This window comes from Phaseolus vulgaris, chromosome 9, assembly GCF_051622355.1.
Source record: "Phaseolus vulgaris cultivar YP4 chromosome 9, ASM5162235v1, whole genome shotgun sequence".
NCBI lineage: Eukaryota > Viridiplantae > Streptophyta > Magnoliopsida > Fabales > Fabaceae > Phaseolus > Phaseolus vulgaris.
The window spans coordinates 13,572,211-13,597,121 of NC_143506.1; the positions used below are offsets into that span (position 1 = coordinate 13,572,211).

Here is a 24,911-nt window from a genome sequence, read left to right on the forward strand (position 1 = left end):
CTGAATCATATAATTTGATATAATAATAATTAATTTAAATGATGAGGTGTAAATTAAATTATTTGAAATTATTTTATATGTATAATGAGAGAAGAGATGTTTTTTTTTTGCATATATAAAATAAATTAAAAACATAACAAAGGTTAAATAACAATAGGTAATTTACAAAATGATCATATAAGAAAAATAGCGCATAGGAATTAATATTCTAGAAGTAGATACATAGAAATAAAATTGAATATAAAAAAACTTATATCAAAGACTCGCAATTCCTTTAGTTAATATATGAAATGTACATGCATTTGACTTTTTTATGCCATCCTTCCTTGTTATAAGTGCTTTGAACTTTGAAGGGTAAAAGGAAAATGAAAGAATTAGAAAATAATTGCATCCATAAAGTTTGGTATAGACAAATAAATGGTTAATTTTTTAAAATTTATTAGTTAGGAGTTGACTCTTAACAAATGATATAGTAATGTTTATATTTTAATGGAAAATTTTGATTATGTTGTTTCTAAAATTTACAATCATTTATCATCAAGAATTTTATGAGAAAAATCATCTTTTTTCAATACTTTATCAAGAAAGAGAAAAGATAATTAGAAATAATCAATGTTTGAAAACTTTGTTATTTTACTTTCCTTTTTTTCAACTTCTCAAATTTGAAAATAAAAAACTATTTACCATGGAAATGACTTTCATTTAGTCTATTATTAAAAAAATTTATTAATAGGTATAGTCTACCTATGTATCGTTTTTATTAACATATGAGTTTTTGTCTGATCTCTCATAATTTTTTATTTTTTTTAATAATAATTTTTTTCATGTGATGACAAATAATTGTTGTTATTTGAGATATCAGCTTAACTAATATATATATCGTAGTAAACTTTATATATATAAAAGAAATTACGAGAAATGAAAAAAAATAACGTAAGAAAGATAAAAAAAAATCTTACTCATAATGGTGAATATTTCATACAAGTGAGTTATATTACTTTTTATTTGTAAAAATTAAACAAGTGTCAAAGAATTTATAACAACTCACACTTAACAAACTAAGTTAAACTATTTTAACCGTCAACAACCTAAAATTATATTTAATTTGTAATAATAATAGCAAAATTGTTATTTACAAATACAAAATTAACAGATAAATCGATTTATTATATAAGAGTTGATCAATGAAGTAGTTCATCTTTATATATTTGTTATTGATAATAAAAAAAATTAGATAAATCGATAAAAAATATATTTTTCTTGTTTGAGGTTACGAAAATTGGATAACTTATACCAGTTTTTTTACCCTGGCTACAACTTGTAGTAATATTTATTCATAATGAAATGAATTAAATTAAAAATTTGAATAATTAATTATGGTATACTTTACCATCTCTAGTTTCTTTCACCACTTTTATGATACACACTCTTTTTTTAATAACACAGGAAAAAAAGTGTTATGGTTCACTTTATTTAATTTTTTAAGAAATTGGGTGGAAGGACAGTGTTCAGTGCAAGGAAGAAAGTAGGAATTGGTGACCATACCTATAACCGAAACGTGTACGGCTGAGATTCTCCCAGAAAGCGCAATACTATTGGTTGGCTATCACATCGCACACAATCCTTTTTCATTGGTACACCTCTCCAAGTCGGCACTCTGCAACCTCCATTATTATGTCTTTCTCATAATATTTTATTTTTTCTTTATTATTACACATACAAATATTCATTCAAATTTAGATCCATTCTAACAAATATTATTATTATTATTTAAGTTTTTTTATTGAAATTACTCATTTTATGATTTTAAAAAATATTTATTAATAAGTAGTGGCTTTACTTCCATGTGTTCTAACCTATTATAATAAAATTAAAGTTCTTTATTAAATAATCATCACACAGCATGCGTGAAGCTCTTTTCATAGTCAGGTTACATTTTTTGGAAAAAAAAATGATGCAATTGAAAAATTAATTGTAACGAAACTAATCAAATAGAGTTTTTCTAAAATTTTATAATTGTTCGTGGAATATATTTTTAAGAAAATATTCCCGAGTTCAAATATTTGGTAATGATAAATCAGAGAAATCTGATCTGATATAAATATATTCGAAGGTGTGTATTTGATATATTATTATTATGATTATCATATTTTTGTATTTAATTTAGAAATAAAATATAACGTTTAAATTTGTGTAGCATATGATAATGAGTTTAGCTTGCAGTTAAAATATAGACCTAACATGTTAGTAAATAAAAGTTAATAAAAAAGAATTGAATAGGGTGTTGAATGTGATAATAAAATAAAAGGTAGGTTTGAGGGAGAAGGACAGTTGGCGGTTGCAGAAGAGGGTTGAAGAGCGAGGAAGGAGGAGCGCAGGCAAAGAAGTGTGAAGTCTCATGAGACACCAAAATCATACCAAATCGGGAATACCTAAATATCGTAAAATAAATAGCAAAGGTATTGGCATTGCCATTCTTTTTATATGCTTTTATTCCTCCACTTTCTTATTTCTATCTTTTCTATCTTTTCTCTCTTTCCTTTCATCTTACCATCAATAGTAGGGTTCAAATTCGGAGTATTTCCAAATCATTACATCTCTGCCTCTACAATATCTATACATAAAATACTTACTTACCAAAATTAAATCCAAGTGTAACACAATCCAATTCTACCTCACTCACTCACAATAGATTAGCGCCTCCTTTTACTTTCGTGATTCTTGCAAGCTCACATACACTATCTGTTTTTTTTTTTTGAGGTTTTTATTTGGATGTAAATAGTTTTACTTGGTAGGTAATTCGTGATTAAAAATTCTCTGAATTTCTTGGTGGAAAATTAAAAATCAGACTAGTGTTGGCTCTGGTGCGGAGGAGGAGGGGAAAACGGTGATTTGGATTTGGATCAGGTTGGGATCGTGTTTGGTTGTTCAGAATTTCGATATGAATTTCAAGAGCTTCGGGAATGAAGCCGGCGGCGACGGAGGAGGGAGGCCGCCGGGGAACTTCTCCCTGACGCGGCAGTCGTCGGTGTACTCGCTAACGTTCGACGAGTTCATGAACACCATGGGAGGTTCGGGGAAGGACTTTGGGTCCATGAACATGGACGAGTTGCTGAAGAACATTTGGACGGCGGAGGAGGTTCAGACAATGGCTTCGGCGGGCGTCGCCGCCGACGACGGAGGCGCCGGCATCAGCCATTTGCAACGGCAGGGGTCGCTGACGCTGCCCCGGACTCTGAGCCAGAAGACAGTGGATGAGGTTTGGAAGGACATTTCGAAAGATTACGGTGGTCACGGCGAGCCCAATCTTGCACAGACGCCGAGACAGCCCACTCTGAGAGAGATGACTTTGGAGGAGTTTCTGGTCAGAGCTGGTGTTGTTAGAGAAGATGCGAAGCCAAACGATGGCGTTTTCATGGATCTGGCTCGTGCAGGGAATAACAACGGTTTGGGGTTTGAGTTCCAGCAGATGAACAAGGTTGCTGCTGCTACCGGTTTGATGGGTAACCGGTTGAACAATGATCCACTGGTGGGTCTTCAGTCTTCTGCCAACTTGCCTTTGAATGTTAATGGGGTGAGATCATCCAGTCAGCAGCCACAGATGCAGAGTCCACAGTCTCAGCAACAGCATCATCAGCAGCAGATATTTCCTAAGCAGAGTGCTATGTCTTATGCAGTTGCTCAGATGCCCCAGGGAATGGTGAGGGGTGGGATTGTGGGACTCGGTGGTGATCAGGGTTTGAGCGTGCAAGGTGGAGGGATTGGTATGGTTGGTTTGGCACCCGGGTCAGTTCATGTTGCTACTGGGTCTCCTGCTGCTAACCAATTATCCGGTGATAAGATGGCCAAGAGCAACGGTGATACCTCGTCTGTGTCACCGGTTCCTTATGTATTTAACGGAGGTATGCGAGGGAGGAAGAGTGGAGGAGCTGTGGAGAAGGTGATTGAGAGGAGACAGAGAAGGATGATAAAGAACAGAGAGTCAGCTGCCAGGTCACGGGCACGCAAGCAGGTGAATATTTGTTCTACTATCCTAAATTTAGCAATCATAGTTCTCTTTGAACAATTACTTGAATGCAAAAAAAACAGGTTGATTTTCTCTTGTTACAACATAAGGATATCAATGGGTTGATGCAATTACTTTTATCTTGTACAAAGGCGTGTTTGAGTAAACAGTTTAATTAAAAAGAGCTTATGTAATTAGAGCTTAATCTATAATTTTGATGAGATCAAGCTCGCATGAAGCTTATTAAAAGCAGCTAAAAAGAGCTTTAGGAGGGTTGTAAGCTACTTTCTCAAGCTTTAATCAAACACATTTAACTTTCAGTTTAAATGCCTAAATATAAGACGAGCCTATAATAAAACTTGTGTTTGTTTATAACTCATCTTTGGTCTTGCAACCTCCATCTACTAGTATGAGATAATCAAATGTCTGCCGTTGCAGACTGTAGATTTTTCTTTCAATATCAGTAAGGAGGGAGGAGTAGCTGTAACATTTTTCATGAAAATATACCTCATAAGTTTCTGTAATAGGGTTAGTGATATATTCAGTTCTAAAATAAAAAAGAATATGATGACGATATGCGTCATGTTATTTCTTTACTAATAGTAATACTGCTCGGCCATTGACGTTCTGCTTTTATCCTCTGTGAACATGCTGTATACCATGAAAGATTATGCAGCAGAATGGTAATATGATAGCGATCTGATCTGATGAAAGGTGAAAGATTTTGAGAAGTTACAATCATGAGAAGTTGTAAAGATCCAGGTTATTACAAGGTAATTGAACAACTGGTTGGGGACATCACTAACAGTTGGATCATCATAAAATCCAAAGAAGCATATAATAAGTAAATATTTATTAACTTGTAAGACATAACGTGGGAGGAAGTGCAGGTTGAAATTTTGTAAAATGTATTTAGTTTTCTGGTGTTCGGTCTCACATTTTTATTTTATTTGTTTCAGGCTTATACCATGGAATTGGAAGCAGAAGTTGCAAAGTTAAAAGAGGAGAACCAGGAACTTCAGAAAAAACAGGTAAGTTTTGGTTATGCTTCATGTCACTTAATATACAGGTGCAAGCACACATGTATACGAATTTGTGTCATGTTCGCATTAAAATTTTCCCTAATCGACATTTATTTTGGTATTGCAGGCTGAAATTATGGAAATTCAGAAAAATCAAGTAAGTGGGCTTTTGTTTTTGTTTCTTTTTATACAACATTCCTTTTGCTCCTTTTTATTTTTCATCAATCATTGTAAAGTATTTTGTAGGCCTTAATTATTGCGAGAGCCGTAACCTTATGTCCTGTTGCATGACTAATTGGTTAATATACCATGAATCATGGTTTACTTTTCTATAAATAAGTACATATTATTTTGTCAGTCCTTAGTTAAGGCCATTTTTTCCTATAAAAATTATACTCCGATCAATGGATCATTCTGAAGACAATATTTGGTCACAAGCTATGTCAATCAGCAGCACAAATTGGTGTGCTAGTCATGTTAAACTTGTGATGAATGAGGTGGTAGGTTTGGTGCAAAACGGTGCTACAATGATACACCTGATTTGAACTACCACCTAGTTTAGGTTCTTCTGTTAATTATGTCATGCAATTAGTTACTAAAACAAGTGTTTCTGCCCATTTTTATTTGATTAAATATTTGTCAATGTATATCTTTAAGCGTCACTTTTAATTCTCTAGTTGAGTCTTTGTCTCAGACATTTTTTCTTTGGTTTATGGTTGTTGAATTAATTTGAAATCATTACGTAAAGCTAGTAAGAAATATGTTTTAATGTAAAACCATTTAAATGAACTGAAAACCCTGTTCACCTTGTAATTATCAATCTTACATTAGAATCACATGAAAGTCTGAGAGACATCGGCAATCCACTGTTAGTACATGTTTTTTTAAACTCAGATTTCAGCCATATAAACCAGTTTATTGATCAGTTCATATGGCTTATGTCCAAAAGGTCTTTTGGAATAATCTCTTACTGGATGGGTTGTTTTTTCTTTTTTTGGGATGGGTGGTAATTTTTTGTTACGTTTGTAGAGGAGTGGTTTTGAATTTCAACATAGAAGTCTAGGATTTTTCGTATAAACAAATGCTAAGTCTCGTGTGGTGCATGTGCTTGAGTTTTATATTCCTGGGTTAGTATGTACAACTATCGCGTTCAAAAGTTTCATCATATTAGCTTGTCATGCCCCAAATTTGGAGCTCTTTTGAAGAGTACAATAACAGTGATTAAGAACTAGTATGTTCTACTGACAAATTATTTTTTGATAAATGTTTTCTCACCTGCTTCGTTGTGTTAATATATGTTTAGGACTATCTGCACTTGTTCCAAAATCGTACGAAGCTAAAACATAGGATTTTCAAACTCAAAATACTTCCATTTGTCTATTAATGAATATTCTTTTGTCTTTGTGTTTCTTTCTTAAAATGTGTTACCGTAATATGCAAGGACTTCCTGATTCAAAGTAAATCTTGTAAGGGATTACAAATTTATGCATCCTTAGTACTGAATTTCCTTTCATTCGATAATATTGCAGTTTAAGGAAATGATGAATTTGCAACGAGAAGTCAAGAGAAGACGCCTCAGACGAACACAAACTGGTCCGTGGTAGAATGAAGATTGTACTATGACTCTACCATTAAAATATATGTACATAATTATAAAAACGTATTCTGTTGTAGATTGAGGCTCTGGTAGTTTTAGATTAGCACTTGGAAACTTTCACGTCTTACATCTCTTTTGAACACGTTAGGGAGGGTATGCATAGTATCATGAGGATATGTTTCAGCACACACCCAATTTCTTGTCACCATTGGTTAGACAATCTTGTGAAGTAGCACTTTTCCTGGATTTGATTTGGTGAAATTGCGTGTCCACACATCTCTTCATTCACCATGGTTTAGTTACGAGACCTTCCATTTTATCATTTGCATATCTATTTGGGAGTGAAAAGTCAGACAACTTTTGCCAATTCTAGAGGACAGCGTATCTAAAATGTTCTCTGACTGGGTTGAATAATTAAGTAAACCATACTAATGTGTATTTTCTTCAGCTTCAGGGATCAAGAAAATTTATCGTAAAGATTGCGTATTGTTTCTGGAATTCATGTTCAGTGATCACTATCACTTTACCGATTGGTTAGTATCCTCGGGATCGGAAGCTTAACGAGTAAATAAAAAAATTAACCTTAAAATTTTAATCCGAAAAAAATGAAAAACAATTTTAATTGTAGAGATATACAACTGTTATGTCATTTTAATCGCTAAAGTCAAGGATTTATTAATTTTCATCTATTAAGATAGTGATGTCATTTAAGTTCCTGACTACAAAAACTATTAGTCAGCTCGGTTCTTACTTCAGTATGCATCCCTCAATTTAGTCCGTATCATCCAGAATCAAATCAGACTAGTGATTATCAAATTTTAAATCTAAAATAATTTCCAAATTTTGAACCTCACTAATTATACGGAGTAAATTAGTAACTATAAATTAAGAATTTTTTTTTTTATAATGTTAAGAGAGTTATAATTTTTAAGTACTAATTTGACATACTAATCGTGATTTAAAAACCAAGATCTAAAGTCAATCCATTTCTCATTGAGTTCCATTAAGAATCTAAGATGCAAATTATATCCCAGCTTAGTTTGTACGAGCATCTTATCATTCTATTTATTAGTTCCACTTTCAAAAGTGTTTAGGCTTTGGATTGAGACGGGTGGAAAAGAAAGATAGAAGGAGAAAGAGAATTAAAAGTAAGATTATTTCAATTGAGAAAGTGGATGAATTTAATTAAAAAGCTGGTAAATTTGATCATATATTAATATATTTTAAAATTAACTTATGAAATAAAATTTTAAAAATAATTTAATATTAAAGTTAGATAATTAATATTTCATTTAATTATTTATTTATAAAACATAATTATTAATAAAAATGAAAACGTATAATGGATTATATATGCCCAAAGTTAAAAAGGAATGTCAGCATGTACATTTTATCTTGATTTTTGTGCTAATTACTGTGCTTTTCTATCGTAGGAAACAAACAGTATATATGTACTTTTCTAACGTTGGAAACAGACAGATCGTTAATGATTGGATTATATAGCAGGCTATTTACGGATTTGGACCTTAAGCCCAATAAAGGGTCTGAACAAAGGCGTTACGTGGAAGGTTCCAACATCCTGCATCTCACTGTATGGGGAATAGCTTGTGTGACAGTTAGTTGGGGATAGAATACAGAGTACATAATACACAATACAGGGAGAGAAAATGGAAATGAAGGGTTGGGGGGCATTTTGACCTATCAGTTGGAAACTTAACAGAGGTTGGACAGAGTCACTTCTTCCCTGAGAAGCATTAGCTCTGGGATAACAGGGGTTCTCTTCTGTAATTGCTTCTGTTTTTCAATCAACAATACAATCTTCTGTTTCCTCTGGAACTGGGTTCCTATCACAATAATCAATAATCAATCAAAGAAAATACTACAACCACTACAAAGGAGACCTCAGTAATGTAAAACTAACACAATTTCCACCCATGATTCCTGCTCCTATATACTGAAACCGAAGTAGCGGCATTCGCCCGAAATTAAATCACATAATAATAAAAAATCAACAGCTGAAATGAACCCGTCAAAATCTATCACAGTATCTCAGCCATTTATCTGATGGTACGAGTCAAGAACAATGTTGTCACACGCTTAGATGAACGCATATATTACGGAGGTACGATGTCCAGATCCTCGCAAAAGTAAAATTGCACACCATACTCTATTGCATCAATTTGTCATCTCCACAGCTGAGCATTACTATTTGGGAGAGTTTGGAGGGAAGTCTACTGACGAGATCATTATAGTGATTCTTTCCTATAATAATTATCAGACAAGAACCTACCACTATTGGGGACATCTGGAATTGAATTTCATATCTTTCCAGGAGATCATCTTCCTGCGATCCCTTCCTCTAAAACATCTACCCAGGAATCTACCAGTAACAGGCTTGCATAAGCCAACATCAACCACAGAAGTACAATTTGTCCTTTCAGACGATGGGAATGCCTCATCCAAATAATAGTCGAACAACATAGCAAGACAACTAACTTGGTGAGCCAGTACATAATTTTGTTGATTGATAGGTAGCATCTTCAGTATGTGTAGATTGACCTACAATTTATAAAGGGTAGCACAAACAAGGACCATGAGCAGGACAAAATGAAGAAAATAAGTTAAACTTGCAAGATGCAGAGATATTAGGTGTTCTATAGTACTTTATACTTTATTGGGGAACCCCTGGGGGCGAGGGAGGGAGGGGAAGTGGGGAGGAGATGGGCCACAATTTTCTATCAAGAACATACAAGTGATCTGTGGTTTTAAGGAGTAACCGTCCCATCCCATAATTCCCATTCCCAGAATCATATCCACAAGATGCTAATAATTTTACTCCAGTAACGTATTGAGTGATCCGTTACTCACCTCTGCTTCCATTGCACGGAGTTCATTATACCACTCTAATCCTAGTTTATCACGCTTTTCCCCAGAAGATATACAGCGAATACTCAATGCAAAAAGAGGAGGCCTTAGAGGATATTCCATACTGATTTTTATCTGTCAAATGTAAAAAAGTATATATGTAATTGCCAATATCACTGAATTAAACTGAGTAGATTAAGGAGAGTATTTGTTTACCTTAGCTTCTAATTTCACATTGCTCTCATCTGCACTGATTTTTCGGCAAAGAACTAAACAAAATTCCTTGAGCCCATGATGCATCCATGACACAGAGTTTCTGTCATGGTAATTGGATAATATATTTTCATGTTCTAGTTCAGTCTGTGCTGGTTCATCTAGATCACTTTCAGTATCCAGCAAGAAATCAGAACTGTCATCATATTTTTTGAAACTCTGTGACCTGATTTTATTGAGTGGAGGAACAATACTTTTAGAAATTAAGTTCAGCTGTGTGGAATGGTCAAGCTTAGACATGTTAGGAAGCAAAGTTGGAAGCTCCCCATCTTCTGTAATACTTTCAGGTTCTGCTTTTGTGACATCAGAATGTTCATTTACATCAGCATCCATTGGTTCATGAACATGCTCCTCTTCATCGATGACAGCAGGAGATGAGGACTCTCTAGGTACAGGCGGAAGTCTTACAGGTGACCAACTATCCAAATTACACAACGGAGTGTGAAAGGCCCAAGGAACAATTTTGCAGGACAAACAAGGCCAGTCAAGCTTTGCAAGAAATTCTAGCTGTTCCCTGTAAGCCAGTAAAAAAATTCATCAAATTAAAACTAAAGTGTGCCCAATCAAATAGGTAAAGCAAGATAATCAGAGATGCTCGAAAATAGAATGAAATTTTACTAAATTCAGGATACACAACCAGAATCACCACAGGAAGGCAAACAAAGAAGCAATACAGAGATGCAAATGCATCAATATAACCAAAGCAATGCCTGGTAGCAAACTTTAATTTGATCAAAATATGGTATTTATCTTCATTGAATATCAAGAAAGGCCCTTCGCATGCTAAAACTGTACACATACTAAAACAGCAACTCACAGAAGAGCCAATTGAGCTTTTCTTCTATCACGAATCCTGTGCAGAACTGTCATTACTCGGTTCTGCTGGCGATATAGTGAAAGACCAGATATAACATTTTCATTCTTGGCTGCTCCACTGTCCTCAGTAAGAAGCAAGGGAGACACCTCAGGCAAGAAATCAATCCCCGCCAGGTGCTGAGCCCATTTGTAAGGACGTGAAGTCCTTTGAGAATTGAATGTTGTAGCATCTTGAACAAAGAGTTTGGCAGACTGCACAGCCATTCAAATAGAAATAAATGGAATATAAAAAGTTAGAGAATAGATTAAAAGATATGGAAAAAAAAATAAAAATCATGCAATAGCTGTGTAAAGGAAGTACAACCTGCTGAGGAAGCTCAAGTCCCGTATCATTAGGGAATAAATTGCATAAGATGTCATTCTCTGGACCTTCATTACAACCTTCTATTCCGACACATACAACGTTCAACTTCACCAGATACTCAAACCTTAGAGTAATAAGTTTGGCAGATTTTGAATCAGAATCCTCATCTTCATACACATGGACAATGATTTTAAGTGGGTGAACTTGAAATATTCCCCCCTGGTCAAGGCTCTCCTTTGCTTGAACCCTCCGTGGCCTTTTTCTCCGTCTCTGACCATCTTCTTCTTCATCGGGAGCATCATCTTCCAATTTGGAACTCTCCATTGTAGTGGAATTGTCTGAATAATAAAACAACATCATAGTGAATCCTTAAGTTCCGTTTTAATAAGCTGGAAATAACAGAAATCAATTTAAACTTGGTACAGATATTCCAAAGCCATGCCAGGCACACACAGAAATATTGCAAAATTTTAACCATCCATTTAATTAAGCTGGAGAAAAAATGAACTAAAGACCATTAATAAATTTCCTTCACTGTATTTTTATCCCATTTTAGTAATAAAACCAATGACAATTTTCAAAATCTACATATATATATATATAAAGCAAACAATACAATTGATGTGAAGTTCAGATTTAAAGTTGATTCATTAAAAAGATAATGTCCATAGCTACAATCCAGTGTCAGTAGATACACTATCAGCTGCAAGACTACAGACAACATATATTCTAACCAGAATAATGCTAAAATTCATAAATAAACTATCAATTACCAGTGTCCTTGTGAGCCTGTTGACGAGCAAAAGCTTGAGCATCTTTCAGGCTTCCTATAATCTCCAGATCAATGGGTTCTGCAAAGGCCTCCTTTTGAGCAAACAGCTGTGAGTAGATCACATAAAGGGCTGGAGGAAGTAACCCTGCCGAATGATGCTGCTTTAATCTCTTAGTATGATGAAGTCCTAGCTGATTTTGTACAGGCAAGGAGGCCTTCTTAAGAGATTTGAGATGTGAAGGGAGACTTGTCAGGAACTTCTTTCGGTTTGCAATAGTCTGCAAGAGGATTTTCTTTTGTTGTTCCAGCTTCTCATGAAGTTTGCAGAGTTCTTTACGCTGAAACAAAATTGGAAATGACAATTGTAAGCATATCTACTGCTATTTGCACCAAAAATTCGAAGTCACCCGGTTATTAAAGCAATAGTAATAGACAAATGAACCTATGAAAGAATTTTTCAACACACCCTATGTTTAGGTGAGTGAAAATGGAGAGGAAGGCAACAGGATACAAAAACCCATTTTCATTATTTGCTTCAGAAAAAAAAAAAAGGAAGGACACAATTTTAAATGTGGGTCCCACGTATAAACACATTTTGCCGCTAAATTGCAGTGAAATTAGGAGCAAGCCTAATTTTTAATTGCTTTAGTTATAGATTTAAAATTAAAGATCGATGTGCATAATTGATACGGAAATTCCACCTAAGAAGTGCATGCATGTATATAGGTGTGCATGTCTGATCATAGATCGATACGGAAATCCCACCTAAGATTTGGTTCATATCTTATTTGTCTTAACTTTGAGCTTGCTTGATGTGAACAAAAAAGTTTAGTTAATAGTTTAACATATTTTTCAGAAAAATATTATATATTCGAGCAATTTTCTGAGTTTTAAGAATTATTATGTATACATGTGTTTATTTGAGTTAAATTTCTAATTAGTAAGTGCTTGTGTGATGGTTTTCTGTTTGAAATAGTGATCTCCTAATGAGGATTTTTTCTAAAAAAAATTCAAAATTCATTTGGAAGTTCTTTAACAGTGTTTTGCCTTATCCAAGTAAAGAATCACTAACATCTATATGAACTTCAAGATTTACCATGTTGGCTTCTTCCCCCCTTGTATTTAACTATATGAGCATTAACTTCTAGACAAGGTTCTAAAGATTAGTTTGCAACCATGATTTCAATCACAACATCGAAGATTTTGGAGTCTTTGCAACTGTAATTGAGTTCGCATTTGTTCCAACCTCAAGTCCTCTTGAGATGATATCAAGAGGATCAGTAATCACATCCGACTTTGGAACTCGATACTCCGTCATGATTTTGTTCTTAAAAAAAACCACATTCACGATTTGGTTCTTAAAAGACGTCTCTGAGGGTTTAGAGAGGAATGTGCATATATATAAACTATCATTGACCTCGATTCTTAAGTGATGTGGGACTATATTAGACGTACCGGAACAAGCTAAGGTTAAGGGAATCAGTTTTCGATCCCCATAGACAGCGTCAATGTTTTGACCTCAAATTGAGATGACATCACTGACATCACTAGGGACAATCATTGTATCCAAAGTATTGTTCGCTTTGGAGCTCGACTCTCCGTCACGATTTTGTACTTAAAAGACATCTAGGGTCAAGAGAGATAGGTGCTGCCTTTGGCCTCAACTCCTCAACTCCTAAAGCGATGTAGGATTATATTGAATGTACTCCATAACTTCCAAAGATATCAAGGACAAAAAAACACGACAATTAAAAACCGTGCTTCTAGCTTTTCAATGCAAAACATTCAGGGCAGAGACACTGCCAAAAGTTTTGCCAGAAGCCAATATAATAAAAATGAAAACATACTATGGCTATATTGCCCACTTCTTCCTCTTTCGCTATTCCAAATTTTCAATCTACCTAATTTCATACTGTCAAGTAGACTCCCTACGCAGGAATTTTATCGCAAAGTAACCTGGAATAACTCGAAATTGAGCCTCCGGAGCATGAGATTGTGCGCAGCGTCGTTCGACAAAACGGAGTCCTTGATATCTTGAGGAGCGTCGCGGAAAAACTCCTCCTCGGGGACGAGGTCAATGTCGGGATATTTCGATTTGAAGTCTGTGCAGGCCTTTATCGCCTTAACATAGTGGTTTTTCTCGTACATGAGGTTGTGAAGCTGCAGCGTTGTGAAATCCACCGGTGCCTTGGCACGCTCCGTTTCGGTTTTCACGCGGTCTTCCTCGAGCAAGATAGAGCGATTTGCCTAAGAACAAAAGAAAGAGAGTTATAAACCCTAAATCAGAGAATGAGAATGGAAGAGAAGTGTAGAGTAGAGTACCTGGCGGAGAGTGATGAAGTGTAGGAACATCTGAGTAACGAGATCCCGAAGATGTTGTTTAGGTTTTCCGTCCTTTTTAATGGCGAGTACGTCGGCGATAATGTTCTCTACGGAAGCCTTGCTATTGCGCAACATTTCGTAGGGCGATTCCTCCGACTTGTGAGGCTCTGAGGAACGCTCCTCTTCCTCTACACCACCTATCGACCCCTCTTCTATCTCACCGTCTTCCATTGATTCTCCTCTCTTCTCTGTCACAACCTTGACCTAAACCCCTTTTTTCTACCGCTTTCAAGACAATGTCAGAGACAACTGTTTGTCTTTCTCTCCAATTACTTCCTTCCTCCACTTAATTGCGGACGGCTACGACGGAATACAATCAAACTGCAATCCTTGCTGCTTAATCAGTGTTCATTGTTCATTGCTCCTCGGGTTTAGATTTATTATATTTGTTTGAAACATTTAAATGATTAAAGAAAAGCTTTTCATATGTATTTGCAGATTGATTTATTTTCCATGTTTGATTTTACGTAATTAAATTGATTTATCATTATGTTACATGGAGTCTAAATGCTATTATTTATATAAATTATAGATATTCTATAATGATTTATCTATGTCATTTTAAAATTTGAGAAGTTAAATTTACATGTTTAACATAACTACATGCTGCCGTAGATCGAGAAAGAAGCTTTGCGATTTCGCCTCTGACCCGCATCTGATTGATCTCCTCCCCTGAGTCATGCACCCACCCACCATTACTGGAATAAGAGATTCCATGGCCGTATTGTTTAATAGATTACATAAATTGTTCTCTAAATTAAAGTCAGTTGAAAAAGCAAACTATATTATCCAGCTTTTTCTTAAAACAAATTTATGCAGATATGGATTTAAAAGGATGAATCTATCCTCCTACCCAATTCTATTTCCAATGCTGATACACCTCCATCTAAACATCTTCAACTACTCATTCAATACCAAAACCTGAAAATTTATATTTACTTTTATTATAAAACTTGAGATAGAATGGTAACATACCAAATAAAAGTAGAAGTGGACTATATAATTTTGAAGTAAAAAAATATTGTATGTAAAAGTCGTATTCCACTATTTTTGTTAATTTCGTAAAAAAAATAAAAATGATAATTTGATTAAATCAAAATACATTATTTTAATATAAAATTATATAATAAAAAGTTTAATTGAGAAATAATTTGCTATCAAACTAACATGTTTTTTTTGTCTTGTACACAATACTTTACACAAAATAATTTTTACTAATAATTTACTGATTGTTAGAAAACACATTGTATATTCTCTCTATATATAATTAATATGTACTTATTTCCATGAAAAAATAAGAGAAAAGCGCACAATTTGGATTAAGAAGTCTCTGTTTTATGTTTTCATGGCCTACCCTTTGGAAGGATTTTGCTTTCTGCACCTTCTATTTTTTAAACCTGTATCTCATAGGTAGGTGAAATGACGGAATTGCTTTGCATCTGTTTGTTTCCTGAACGCACCCCACCAAAGAAGAAAGAGAAGAAGAAGAGCTAAAAAAAGCTTATTTTGAAAATGTGTTTCAAAAAGTACTTTCTATAAAGTATAATGTAGGTTTTGAAAAGTTTGTTCCATAAATCCTGTTTTAGAAAATTTGTTTGGGTGCAGAAAGAAAAGGTCCATTTGAAATCAACGTTGGTCCCGACGACCTTTAGGGTATTGTATTTTGTACCCCAATAGTTTTCAAGCTGCAGCCCTATATGGTGGTAAAATGACAAAATTGTTCAAAAAAAATCATCATGGATTGCACTTCTGCAATATATTTTTCAGATCTAGAAATGTCTTTAATCCAAAATGTATTTTCCATATTTGAAAATATCTTCTAAAAACGTATAAAATAAATAAAAAATAAAAAATATATATTTTAGAATTACATCCAAAATATAAATTATGTTATAAAATATAAAATATATTCTAAATTATACATTTGTATTTTTTATTGTATATTTTGAAATATAAAATTTATATTCATAATATAAAATCTGAATTACAAAAATATTACTTTTATTTATCTAAAATGTAGAATCTAATAGATCATCACATTCAACAATCCAAAATTAAAACTGCAAGAACAAATATCTACAGTCAATTTATGATTTAGGAGGATAAATGTATTCTATAGGGTGCAACTTGAAAATTATGGGGTGCAGAATGTAATACTACAGCCTTTATTGTTGATCAACCATTTATTTGTATGGACTGAGACCATGCTGATTCCTCCAACTTCAGGATTTCTGTTTTAAAGTGTTTAAATTTTTAACACAATTTTCATTACTTAAACTTTATTAAAATTATAAAAACACAAATAAAATAATTAAATACAACATGAGACTAATTTTTTATTTTATTTTATATAAATTTCCACTGATAAAAATATGTACTTTAATTTCTCTTCCATAAATAGATTGAACACGAAGTTAGGTAGTGGGCCTTAAATTGTAATATTCTAAAAGAATTTTCAGAGAACTAATGGCAGTTTATATTGGCTGTATTACTAGTTTGATTTTTATTAAACATATAATTGTTTAATATATTGAATCAATATTTAATTAAATTGTATATCGATTTTTTCCTAAATGTGTATTTTATTAAAATTTTGAAAATGACTTATAAATTTTTAAAGAAACATGATTCAATTCATTTGAATAAATTAAAGTTTTGGTGATTGGACGTTTTATACCGATGTTAATATTTTATTCACATTCCATCTGATAAATCACACTCTATCATTAATATTATTATTGTTTTTATTAATATTATTTACCATTATTAATACAGTCACATCAAACAATTAATACTAGTAATTTTTATTTTATTTTTATCCTATTATATTCTTATTCTATTGAACATGACAGCTTTCATAGTAAGTCATTAACTTAGTTTAACAAATTTCACAAATGTTGAATTGACATATCTTTGTTTAAAAATTGTTTTACATTTTTGTTAATTTTAATATAATATGAATTTTATTTTCTTATCATATCCTTATTTATTTTATCTAATTAAAATAGTTCTCAGGCTTACCATAAGTAAAAGAAATGATGATAATGTCATACTAACAAATTAAAAACACTGTAATACAAATTAAGTATATTTGCGCAAATATCAAATTTAGTATTTGAGAAGAGTAATAAAAATATCTCTTTTGCGGGTCTAATTTGTTAAATCATTTTCTTTTAAGTACCATGATAGGAGACAAATATTTGGTGGGTTTAATCTTCTTTTATTGAGTTTTTTTTTACAGTAAATTCAATTTGATAACATGAAAATGATAAATAATTTTTGTTAATAAAAAATAATATAGTAAATTTTTTAATTATTTCATGTAAACTTTATTTTTTAAGTGGTATATATACTTTCTTAACATTATTTATTTATTTTCGCCTGTTCTTTCACTTATTGCGGAAGATATTTTTTATATTTCCTTCATTCGAGATAATATGTTCTTTTATTTTCTATTTTTCGTTCACTTATTTATTTATATATATATATATATTTATTTGTTCCATTTCTTCTTAATTAAAGGTGTTTTTTTTTTAATTTTAATCTAAGTTATTAATAAGAAAGGTGGAGAAATAGAAGAAAAATACTTCATAGATTTATTATTATTATTATTTGATCACACACTGCTTTTTGTTTGACTGATGGACTCTTGTCAAGACCTTACATAAGGAGTTGAACATGTTATGTGCTGTTTCTTTTCACTACACATGGTGTTTTCTTTCAGAGCTTAAAGTTGCTGCTGAACATTGAATTCTTCATCTTTTGCGTCAATCTAGAGAAAGACTTTGGATAAATGTTTTTGGCTCTGGGACACGCATCTCACAGCAAGAAAGAACATTGAACCAAAAACATTACACCATGTCAAGTTCTTCTCCCCCAATATCCTACACAATCCAATTCAATCCACGAATAACATTATTTTATACATTGTTTTTGTTCCTATATTATTTTCTTTCGGTTTGGCCATATCCTCTCTACTCTTTAAGACCATATACACTTTTTTTATCCTCACTGTTTTTATAAGATTTAACTGACTGAAGAAACAACCGCAGATACACAAAACACATGTTCAATGAATACATATATGTTATACATATTGGAAAAGTTTACATAACTTTTTTAACTGAGGAATAATAATTCAATGCAACCACTATATAGAGATATTTTTATGTATTCACGTGATATTTTGGATATTTAATTTATATAAATATATATATATATATATATATATATATATATATATATATATATACTGGTTAGCACTACCCTTGAATTACAGACAACTTGGCCTCCCACGAAGTGAACCAATTAAAGTTTAGAGATGAGAGATGTTAGCGTCAGGACAAGACAAACAAATAGCCATTTCTAATATCTTTCTCATTATTTCTTCAAGCTCTGTGGGATACTCTATACCACACTTTTTAGCTACTATAAATATTCATGCACAATATTTTTTTAAAACTGTGAACATCTTACCGATATAAATTTACTTTAAGTCAAATTATTACATATCCCAAGATAATATTTCATAATATATGTAATAATATATAAATAGATATGAATTATTTTATAAAATAATATTATAAGATTGAATTAAATTTAAGACTTATTTTTTTTATATATAACTTAAACTAAAAAACTTATTTCATATGTAAAATAAGTTAAACAAAGACTTAATGTATAAACTTTTGTTGTTTTTATGTGATGGCAGATGATTGTTGTTATTTGAGATCAGCCTAGTTGAGATGTCAAATTGTATAGTGATGTCTAACATGAAAATTTTTATAAAAAAAAAAATTAAACAAAGACTCAATGTATTAATTTTTTGACTCGATGTATAAATTTTTGACAGAAGAAGAAAAACTAACAAAAATATTGCATGTAATGTGCAAAGTGCATATATTTTAATCACGTAACTCTAATTTAAGCTATGAAATGCAAGCACAATTAATAGTTCCAACTCAAAAATGCTTATCATGCCGACAACTCATTGAACAAAATAAAGAATCAATGTTACAAAAGACAGTGTTCAATAAAAAAAACATACATACCACACAATTAAAGCAGGACTATTAAAATAGGGAAGACAAATAAGGGCAATGGATGTTGCCCTAAAACATAAATATGCATTGATAATAAAATCACGAGAAATATTGTGTCTAACAAGTAATGTGTGAAACATATAATTACTGTTGCTGGACAATTCTCAATCCTCTAAACAACGTTTCAATTTAGTGAATACAAAATGATTACAATTATAAAAAGAAGTTCCCCTAAAAAATTTAGATTTATTGATGAAAATTAGGGCATTCATAAAAGTTAATAAGTATTTTTTATATATAAATAGTATGGTTATCCAAAAAATACAGTCATAAATTAATGTGTATGTTAACTTTTTACTTATTGATTGTCGAAAAAGTCATATCAACCTGAATTGTGATTAGATGAGAGTGGTATTATATTTTGTATCGTTTACATAATAATTAAACTCAAAACTAAATTATAGTTGTTGTGTTTCTCTTTAACCACTGGTATAGAAAGAGTTTATAACGGCAGTTATATATTCGTATTTATTGTAAACTTAGTTTTATATCGAAGAGATAAGAATATGGCTATTTAGTCGCATTCGTAAATGCGATTTATAAATGTGGTTATGGTAAATAACCGCATTCTTATTTAAACTTTTGAAAATAACAATATTAAAACCCTAAATCCTAAGGCAGCAACGACGGTGGCAACAACAACAAAGTAAATACAGAATATCAAAAATCAAACAGCAAACAATGAAGCAGTGATGACCTTCTCCAGTACAAAAAAAAAAAAAACAAACAGATAAGAGAACAAAAAAAATATATAAACCAATGGTGAAGAAGAAAAGCGAAATCGAAACGAACTTACAATGACACAAAGAAGACAATGAAGGCTCGCAGAAGATGAGAGGAAGCACGAGAGAAAAAACAAAAAGAGAAAACGAAGCGCAAGAGAACCCTTCGCCAATGCAAGAAAACAAACAAATAAGTGAAACGAAAAAAATTTATAAACCATTAGTGAAAAGAAAGAAAGCAGATCGAAATGTCAAAAAGAAAGAGATTAGCACCAGAGCAGAAACAGACAAAACATGAAGTGTCAAGAAGAAAGAAAGTATGAAAGCGTAAGTGACGCGCTTGAGAATTAAGGTAAAAAATAATTTAAGAATGCGACTATTAATAATAATTGTATTATTAAATCATGTGCTTTGATTTACAAATTCGACTATTTGTAATAACCGCATTTTTAAATAAAGTTAATTTAAAAATGCTACCGCGTTTTAATGACAATGACTAACTCTAAAAATACATTAAATAAATAGTTGCTATTTATATTCTAAAAATACATTAAATAAATAGTTGTTATTTATACTGGTAAAAGGATAATTTTTTAGTTTGTAGATATGATCTCATATATTATAATTTGAAAGGGTAGGATAATTAATGTACTTAAAATTTGGTTGAATATTTATATATTGACAAATATGGGGGAGTTACGTTGCTTTAAATTAAGTGATTGATATTTCAGAATTATTATAAGTCTAGATATAATAACAATTTAAGGTACCGCAAACCCAAAATATATAAATACCACATTTTTTTGAAAAAATATAAAAATTTGAGAGTCAAAATAACGATAATTTTTTTTTACCATAGATTCTACTAACTTTTATAGAAACATTGGATCCAAAGCTTAGAGACGGTTATTTTTTACAACACGCGGAGCAGGCATTCTTTTATTTTTTTATTGATAAAAAATATTAAAACATTTGAATGATATTCTAATCTATATAAAAGAAATTAGAAAAATAAAATTAATTTTTTTGAATAAAAATTATATAAAAATCTGACATTCTCTAAAAGTTATACAAAATCTGTATATAAATATGCATAAATTTAAGACTTATCCAAGATGCCATATAATGACGGAGATCTTATATTTTAATTTCTTTAAAAATATTTGTGTTAGAGATTTCATAAAAACAAATATTTTTATCTATAAATAATTAAATAATAATAAAAATATTTAAAGGAAATTCAAATCTTTATACAGAACTATTAAGAAAACTTCTCACCATCCAACAAATAACAGGATTCTTGCATCAACCCAACAACAATTTAGTACTTAATATAATTACATCGTATCCAGCAAAAAAAAATATATATTATAATATATAATTTTATTTTAAGTTAATTTTATAAAGTTGAATTAAATTTAAAATCAATTTTATAAGGTTGAATTAGATTTAAAGTTATATTTTTAATATGACTTCATAATAGTTTAAAACTTATTTCAGTAAAAATTTGATTTTATTAAATTGTTCATAAATATATAGTTTTATATATTTGATAAATAAAATGTGTTAAAAATTCTACGTATAAAAATGAGAACAAATTTTACTTTTTCATTTAAATTTAAATGAATTTCTTAGCAAAGTGGGAGAATTTATATTTGAGATATAGAGTAAAAATAGTGAATATGTAAGTAGAGTGTAATGAAATAATGAAATAGTGAGGTGGAGAAGCACGTAAGATGAAAGGGTTGACGAAGCAGATGGCAATCACGTGTGAGGGGATGAGGTGGAAGGACGTCATGACCGTGCCTGATAGTAAACGCAACCACCGCATTGGTGTCAGATAATCACGTGGATTTCTCATGCATCTTCTCCTCTATCCCCGTGCTCTTTTCTTTTCTTTTTCTTTTCTTCCTACTTGGTTGCTAAATGCTAATGCTTATGCTACCCTCACACACAACTCTATGCACTTTACTCTCCCAATTTCCTTTCCACCCATTTAAACTTCATACATGCTCAATTTCATCTCTCAAAACTATTTAATATAAATAATGCAAAAAATATATGTTATTCATGATAGATAGATAGATACCATGAGCTAACACTACACCTTACAGCTCGCATCATCCTCTTTTACACCGTGTCCACCCTTTGTCGTCTTCAACTTTTTTAGGCCTCGGAAACCCTCCCATCATGCCCCTCCCTACATTCATCTTTCATATTGCTCCCAACCTAATTCAACTTCTTTTTCTCATTCAATTTTCTTCCAAATCTTAAACATCTCCCTCACTCTCTCTGCTATATTAATAATACAATTATTTTTTAAATTATTAACATTTATGATTTATGTAATTTTATAAACATAAATTCAAATTAAATATTTACATATATATATACACATAATATCTTCGCAAATTTCTTATTTTATTGTAGGAAGTTTCTAACCTAAAAGTTATGTCATTTTTTATGTTTTTCATTTCGTTTTATATTTATTTATTTTGGCTTCTTATATCCATCAATGTAAACAATACTTTTTTAAAAACAAAAACACCATTAATTTACTCACATATTTCTACTAGCAAACGTTCCAAATTAACACAAGTTAATTGATTGAATCATGAATCATTAATTATTTTTTGCTGTCCATTTAAAAACATGGAAATAGTTTTGAATACTCCTTTAATGTGGACACCCAAAACGAGATAGGAGAAGAGATGAAGAATGAGTTATTGATAGGATTGGTAAAAAAAGTATGGGAAAAGAAGAAAAATTGTTAATATAGAGTGTTTACTATGTTCGAGTGTCCCAAAAAAAAATTATTTAAAATTTTTGTTGCTGCAAAACTTAAGGTGCGCTTCTGAGTATACATAGAGGAAATACAATACAGTTTGCATACAGAGGAAAGGGGAGATATGAGAATTGGTTTTGGCGAAGAATTGAATTTTTTTGGCATAAGTTTTTTCTTATTGTTGATAACAATTTAAGACAACTGGATTTCGAAAGACATGCCCGAATTGGGCGGGGCAGGTGCATACATATAATTTGCACCAATATATATTATATATAATCGAGAGAGGCTAAGCCTTAATTATATATATAAGAGTATTTATGAATTGACTAACTAGGTTTTACGCACTAAACGAATCCTTAATGATATGAATTAGGCAGAGGAAAATAAGGGGTGGAATTGGAAGTGGAGGTGGTAGCAGTCCTAATAGAACCAGACATAGCAACAGGGAACCCTATCCCTGGTGCGTTAACACCGACAAGTGGCCTAATATTGTTAGAGGAAGCGCGTTCCAGCGACTGAACCTGCGTTTTCAGAAACTTAACGTAGTGAATGGCCTCATCCAACATGGACGCAGTGTCCATCTTGGTCCCTCCAGGGACCAGTCTCTGCAGTATCCTTATCCTCTCGCTGATCCTCTCTCTGCGGTGCCGCGCTGCCACACTCTGAGGGTCCTTCGAAATCTTCACGTTCCTCCGCTTCGGCGGCTTCACCGACTCCGGGTCTATGTGTATCGGCTGCATCGCCGCCATCCTGAATATCATATCCCTCATCGCCGCCATGGAGTTCCGCTTCTCACCGTAAGGGTTTACAGTTGCACCCTCGGTTGGGGTTTGTTGAAGCATTATTGGGGAAGGGTTGTTGTTGTTGTTGTCGGAGAAAGAGATTGTGGTGGGAGATGTGGACGATGGTAATAAGTGCGTGAAGGAGTAAGAGGACCAAGGTATAGGGCTAGGAGGGTTATTATCAACTAAATCTGCTAGAGGCACAGTGCTACCACTGCATATATTGTTGTTGTTACCGTAGAAGTCCTCGGGGGGGTGAAAATCTTCCATGGTGTTGGTGTCACCATAGGGTTCAGAGAATTGAGGTATGTGTTGCATCATCATGGTCATGATGTCCATCTGCTGGTGCTGCTTCTCCTCCGGCTTTAACTGCTCCACAGTGTCCATTAATGGGTTGTTTCAGCTTGCTGAAGGAAAAAGGGGAGGTGGAGTAGTGAAGTGAAAATGGTGAGAGTGAGGGGGAAAAGGAAAAAGGATGAACAAGTATGTAAAGGGTAACTGAAAAAACTGAGAAAATTAGCAGACGGGTACAGAGAGGGATGGGGAAGAAAAAGAAGAATATATATTTAGCAGTGGAATTGGGAGTTGAGTTTCTCTCAGAATTTGCAGTATGAGAAGGGTTTGTTAGAGTGGTGAGAAAGGAGGGGCAATAGTGAAAATAAAAAAACAATAAAATAGTGATATTGGGAACAGACTACAGCAAATCATCAACACCTGGGAAGCGGTGACTCTCTACATGTTTATGCCTCCCCACATATATATATATAATTAGCATGTTTTTTTTTATAGATAAATAATAAATAAAATAAAGAATTTAAGATACGTTACAATTAATTAATTTGAAAATTATATTGTGTCATATCAAAATGTAAACGGAAATCTTTTACTATCGTATCAAAAATGGCAAAAAGAAAGTCTTTTTACCATTCAGTTGTCAAATAATATTTTCTTAAAAAAAATTCAATTCCCAACTATTTCAGAATTAGCATGTTATAATATTATTGTTGTTATAAACTTTTACTGAATATACTGTTCAAGCTATATGTGAATTGTTAAAAGACAAATAATTACGAAAAAAATGTTTTGCGAACTTTGCCAGAACAACTCAGATTATTTAAATTTTAAGAAATGATAAAAATATATGAAAATGAGCATATTTAAGAGCATGTTGTTAATGCCCTACTTAAGCAAAAGGAAATAACATAAAAATACTAAAAATGTTTGTAAATTTTATTAGTATGAGGGAACAATTTATCACTGGCCTAATTATAGAGGAATAAGTAAGTTAAGTAATCAAGAAACAGGGAAATTGAACACATGTTTATTAAAAATCAAATGTCATTTAATCATTTAAAAGAAGCTGATATTCATACACCATTTTTGTTATAATTAATACAAACACTCCTATTTAAATAAATAT

The 24,911-nt window shown here is 32.2% G+C and overlaps 3 protein-coding genes across 5 annotated transcripts; 1 reads left to right on the plus strand and 2 right to left on the minus strand.

Annotated features, from left to right (window-relative positions):
- The first annotated feature begins 2,253 nt into the window (after positions 1-2,253).
- Positions 2,254-6,886, plus strand: ABF2 (abscisic acid responsive elements-binding factor 2). Of its 3 annotated transcripts, XR_016515466.1 has the most exons (6): positions 2,291-2,459; positions 2,849-4,012; positions 4,674-4,779; positions 4,966-5,037; positions 5,156-5,185; positions 6,558-6,886. XR_016515466.1 is itself a non-coding variant. In XM_068624259.2 (5 exons), the coding sequence occupies exons 2-5, from the start codon at positions 2,942-2,944 to the stop codon at positions 6,630-6,632; spliced, it is 1,248 nt and encodes a 415-aa protein (XP_068480360.2). In that variant the 5' UTR covers positions 2,254-2,459; positions 2,849-2,941; the 3' UTR covers positions 6,633-6,886. The 3 variants fall into 3 exon arrangements, 2 of the variants coding, with proteins under 2 accessions (XP_068480360.2, XP_068480359.2); XM_068624259.2 differs by lacking the exon at positions 4,674-4,779 and having other exon boundaries at positions 2,254-2,459; XM_068624258.2 differs by lacking the exons at positions 2,291-2,459; positions 4,674-4,779 and having other exon boundaries at positions 2,475-4,012.
- A 1,296-nt stretch (positions 6,887-8,182) lies between these two features.
- LOC137820643 (THO complex, subunit 5) lies at positions 8,183-14,918 on the minus strand. Its single transcript, XM_068624825.1, has 8 exons — positions 14,038-14,918; positions 13,672-13,962; positions 11,717-12,053; positions 10,944-11,281; positions 10,581-10,831; positions 9,707-10,277; positions 9,494-9,625; positions 8,183-9,184 (listed from the first exon to the last, which is right to left on the minus strand). The coding sequence occupies exons 1-8, from the start codon at positions 14,266-14,268 to the stop codon at positions 8,918-8,920; spliced, it is 2,418 nt and encodes an 805-aa protein (XP_068480926.1). The 5' UTR covers positions 14,269-14,918; the 3' UTR covers positions 8,183-8,917.
- Positions 14,919-22,841: 7,923 nt separating this feature from the next.
- LOC137820993 (uncharacterized) lies at positions 22,842-24,219 on the minus strand. The gene has a single exon (XM_068625372.2). The coding sequence runs from the start codon at positions 23,876-23,878 to the stop codon at positions 23,066-23,068; it is 813 nt and encodes a 270-aa protein (XP_068481473.1). The 5' UTR covers positions 23,879-24,219; the 3' UTR covers positions 22,842-23,065.
- Between the last annotated feature and the right edge of the window lie 692 nt (positions 24,220-24,911).

Bases quoted from the DNA above. Each gene is read 5' to 3' on its own strand.
- ABF2 (XM_068624259.2), top strand. From the start codon at position 2,942: ATGAATTTCAAGAGCTTCGGGAATGAAGCCGGCGGCGACGGAGGAGGG. The intron at 4,013-4,965 runs GTGAATATTTGT...TATTTGTTTCAG, and splicing joins GGTCACGGGCACGCAAGCAG to GCTTATACCATGGAATTGGA. The intron at 5,186-6,557 runs GTAAGTGGGCTT...ATAATATTGCAG, and splicing joins TGGAAATTCAGAAAAATCAA to TTTAAGGAAATGATGAATTT.
- LOC137820993 (XM_068625372.2), bottom strand. From the start codon at position 23,878: ATGGACACTGTGGAGCAGTTAAAGCCGGAGGAGAAGCAGCACCAGCAG.
- LOC137820643 (XM_068624825.1), bottom strand. From the start codon at position 14,268: ATGGAAGACGGTGAGATAGAAGAGGGGTCGATAGGTGGTGTAGAGGAA. The intron at 13,963-14,037 runs GTACTCTACTCT...TTTTGTTCTTAG, and splicing joins ACTTCATCACTCTCCGCCAG to GCAAATCGCTCTATCTTGCT. The intron at 10,278-10,580 runs GTGAGTTGCTGT...ACTGGCTTACAG, and splicing joins AAAGCTCAATTGGCTCTTCT to GGAACAGCTAGAATTTCTTG.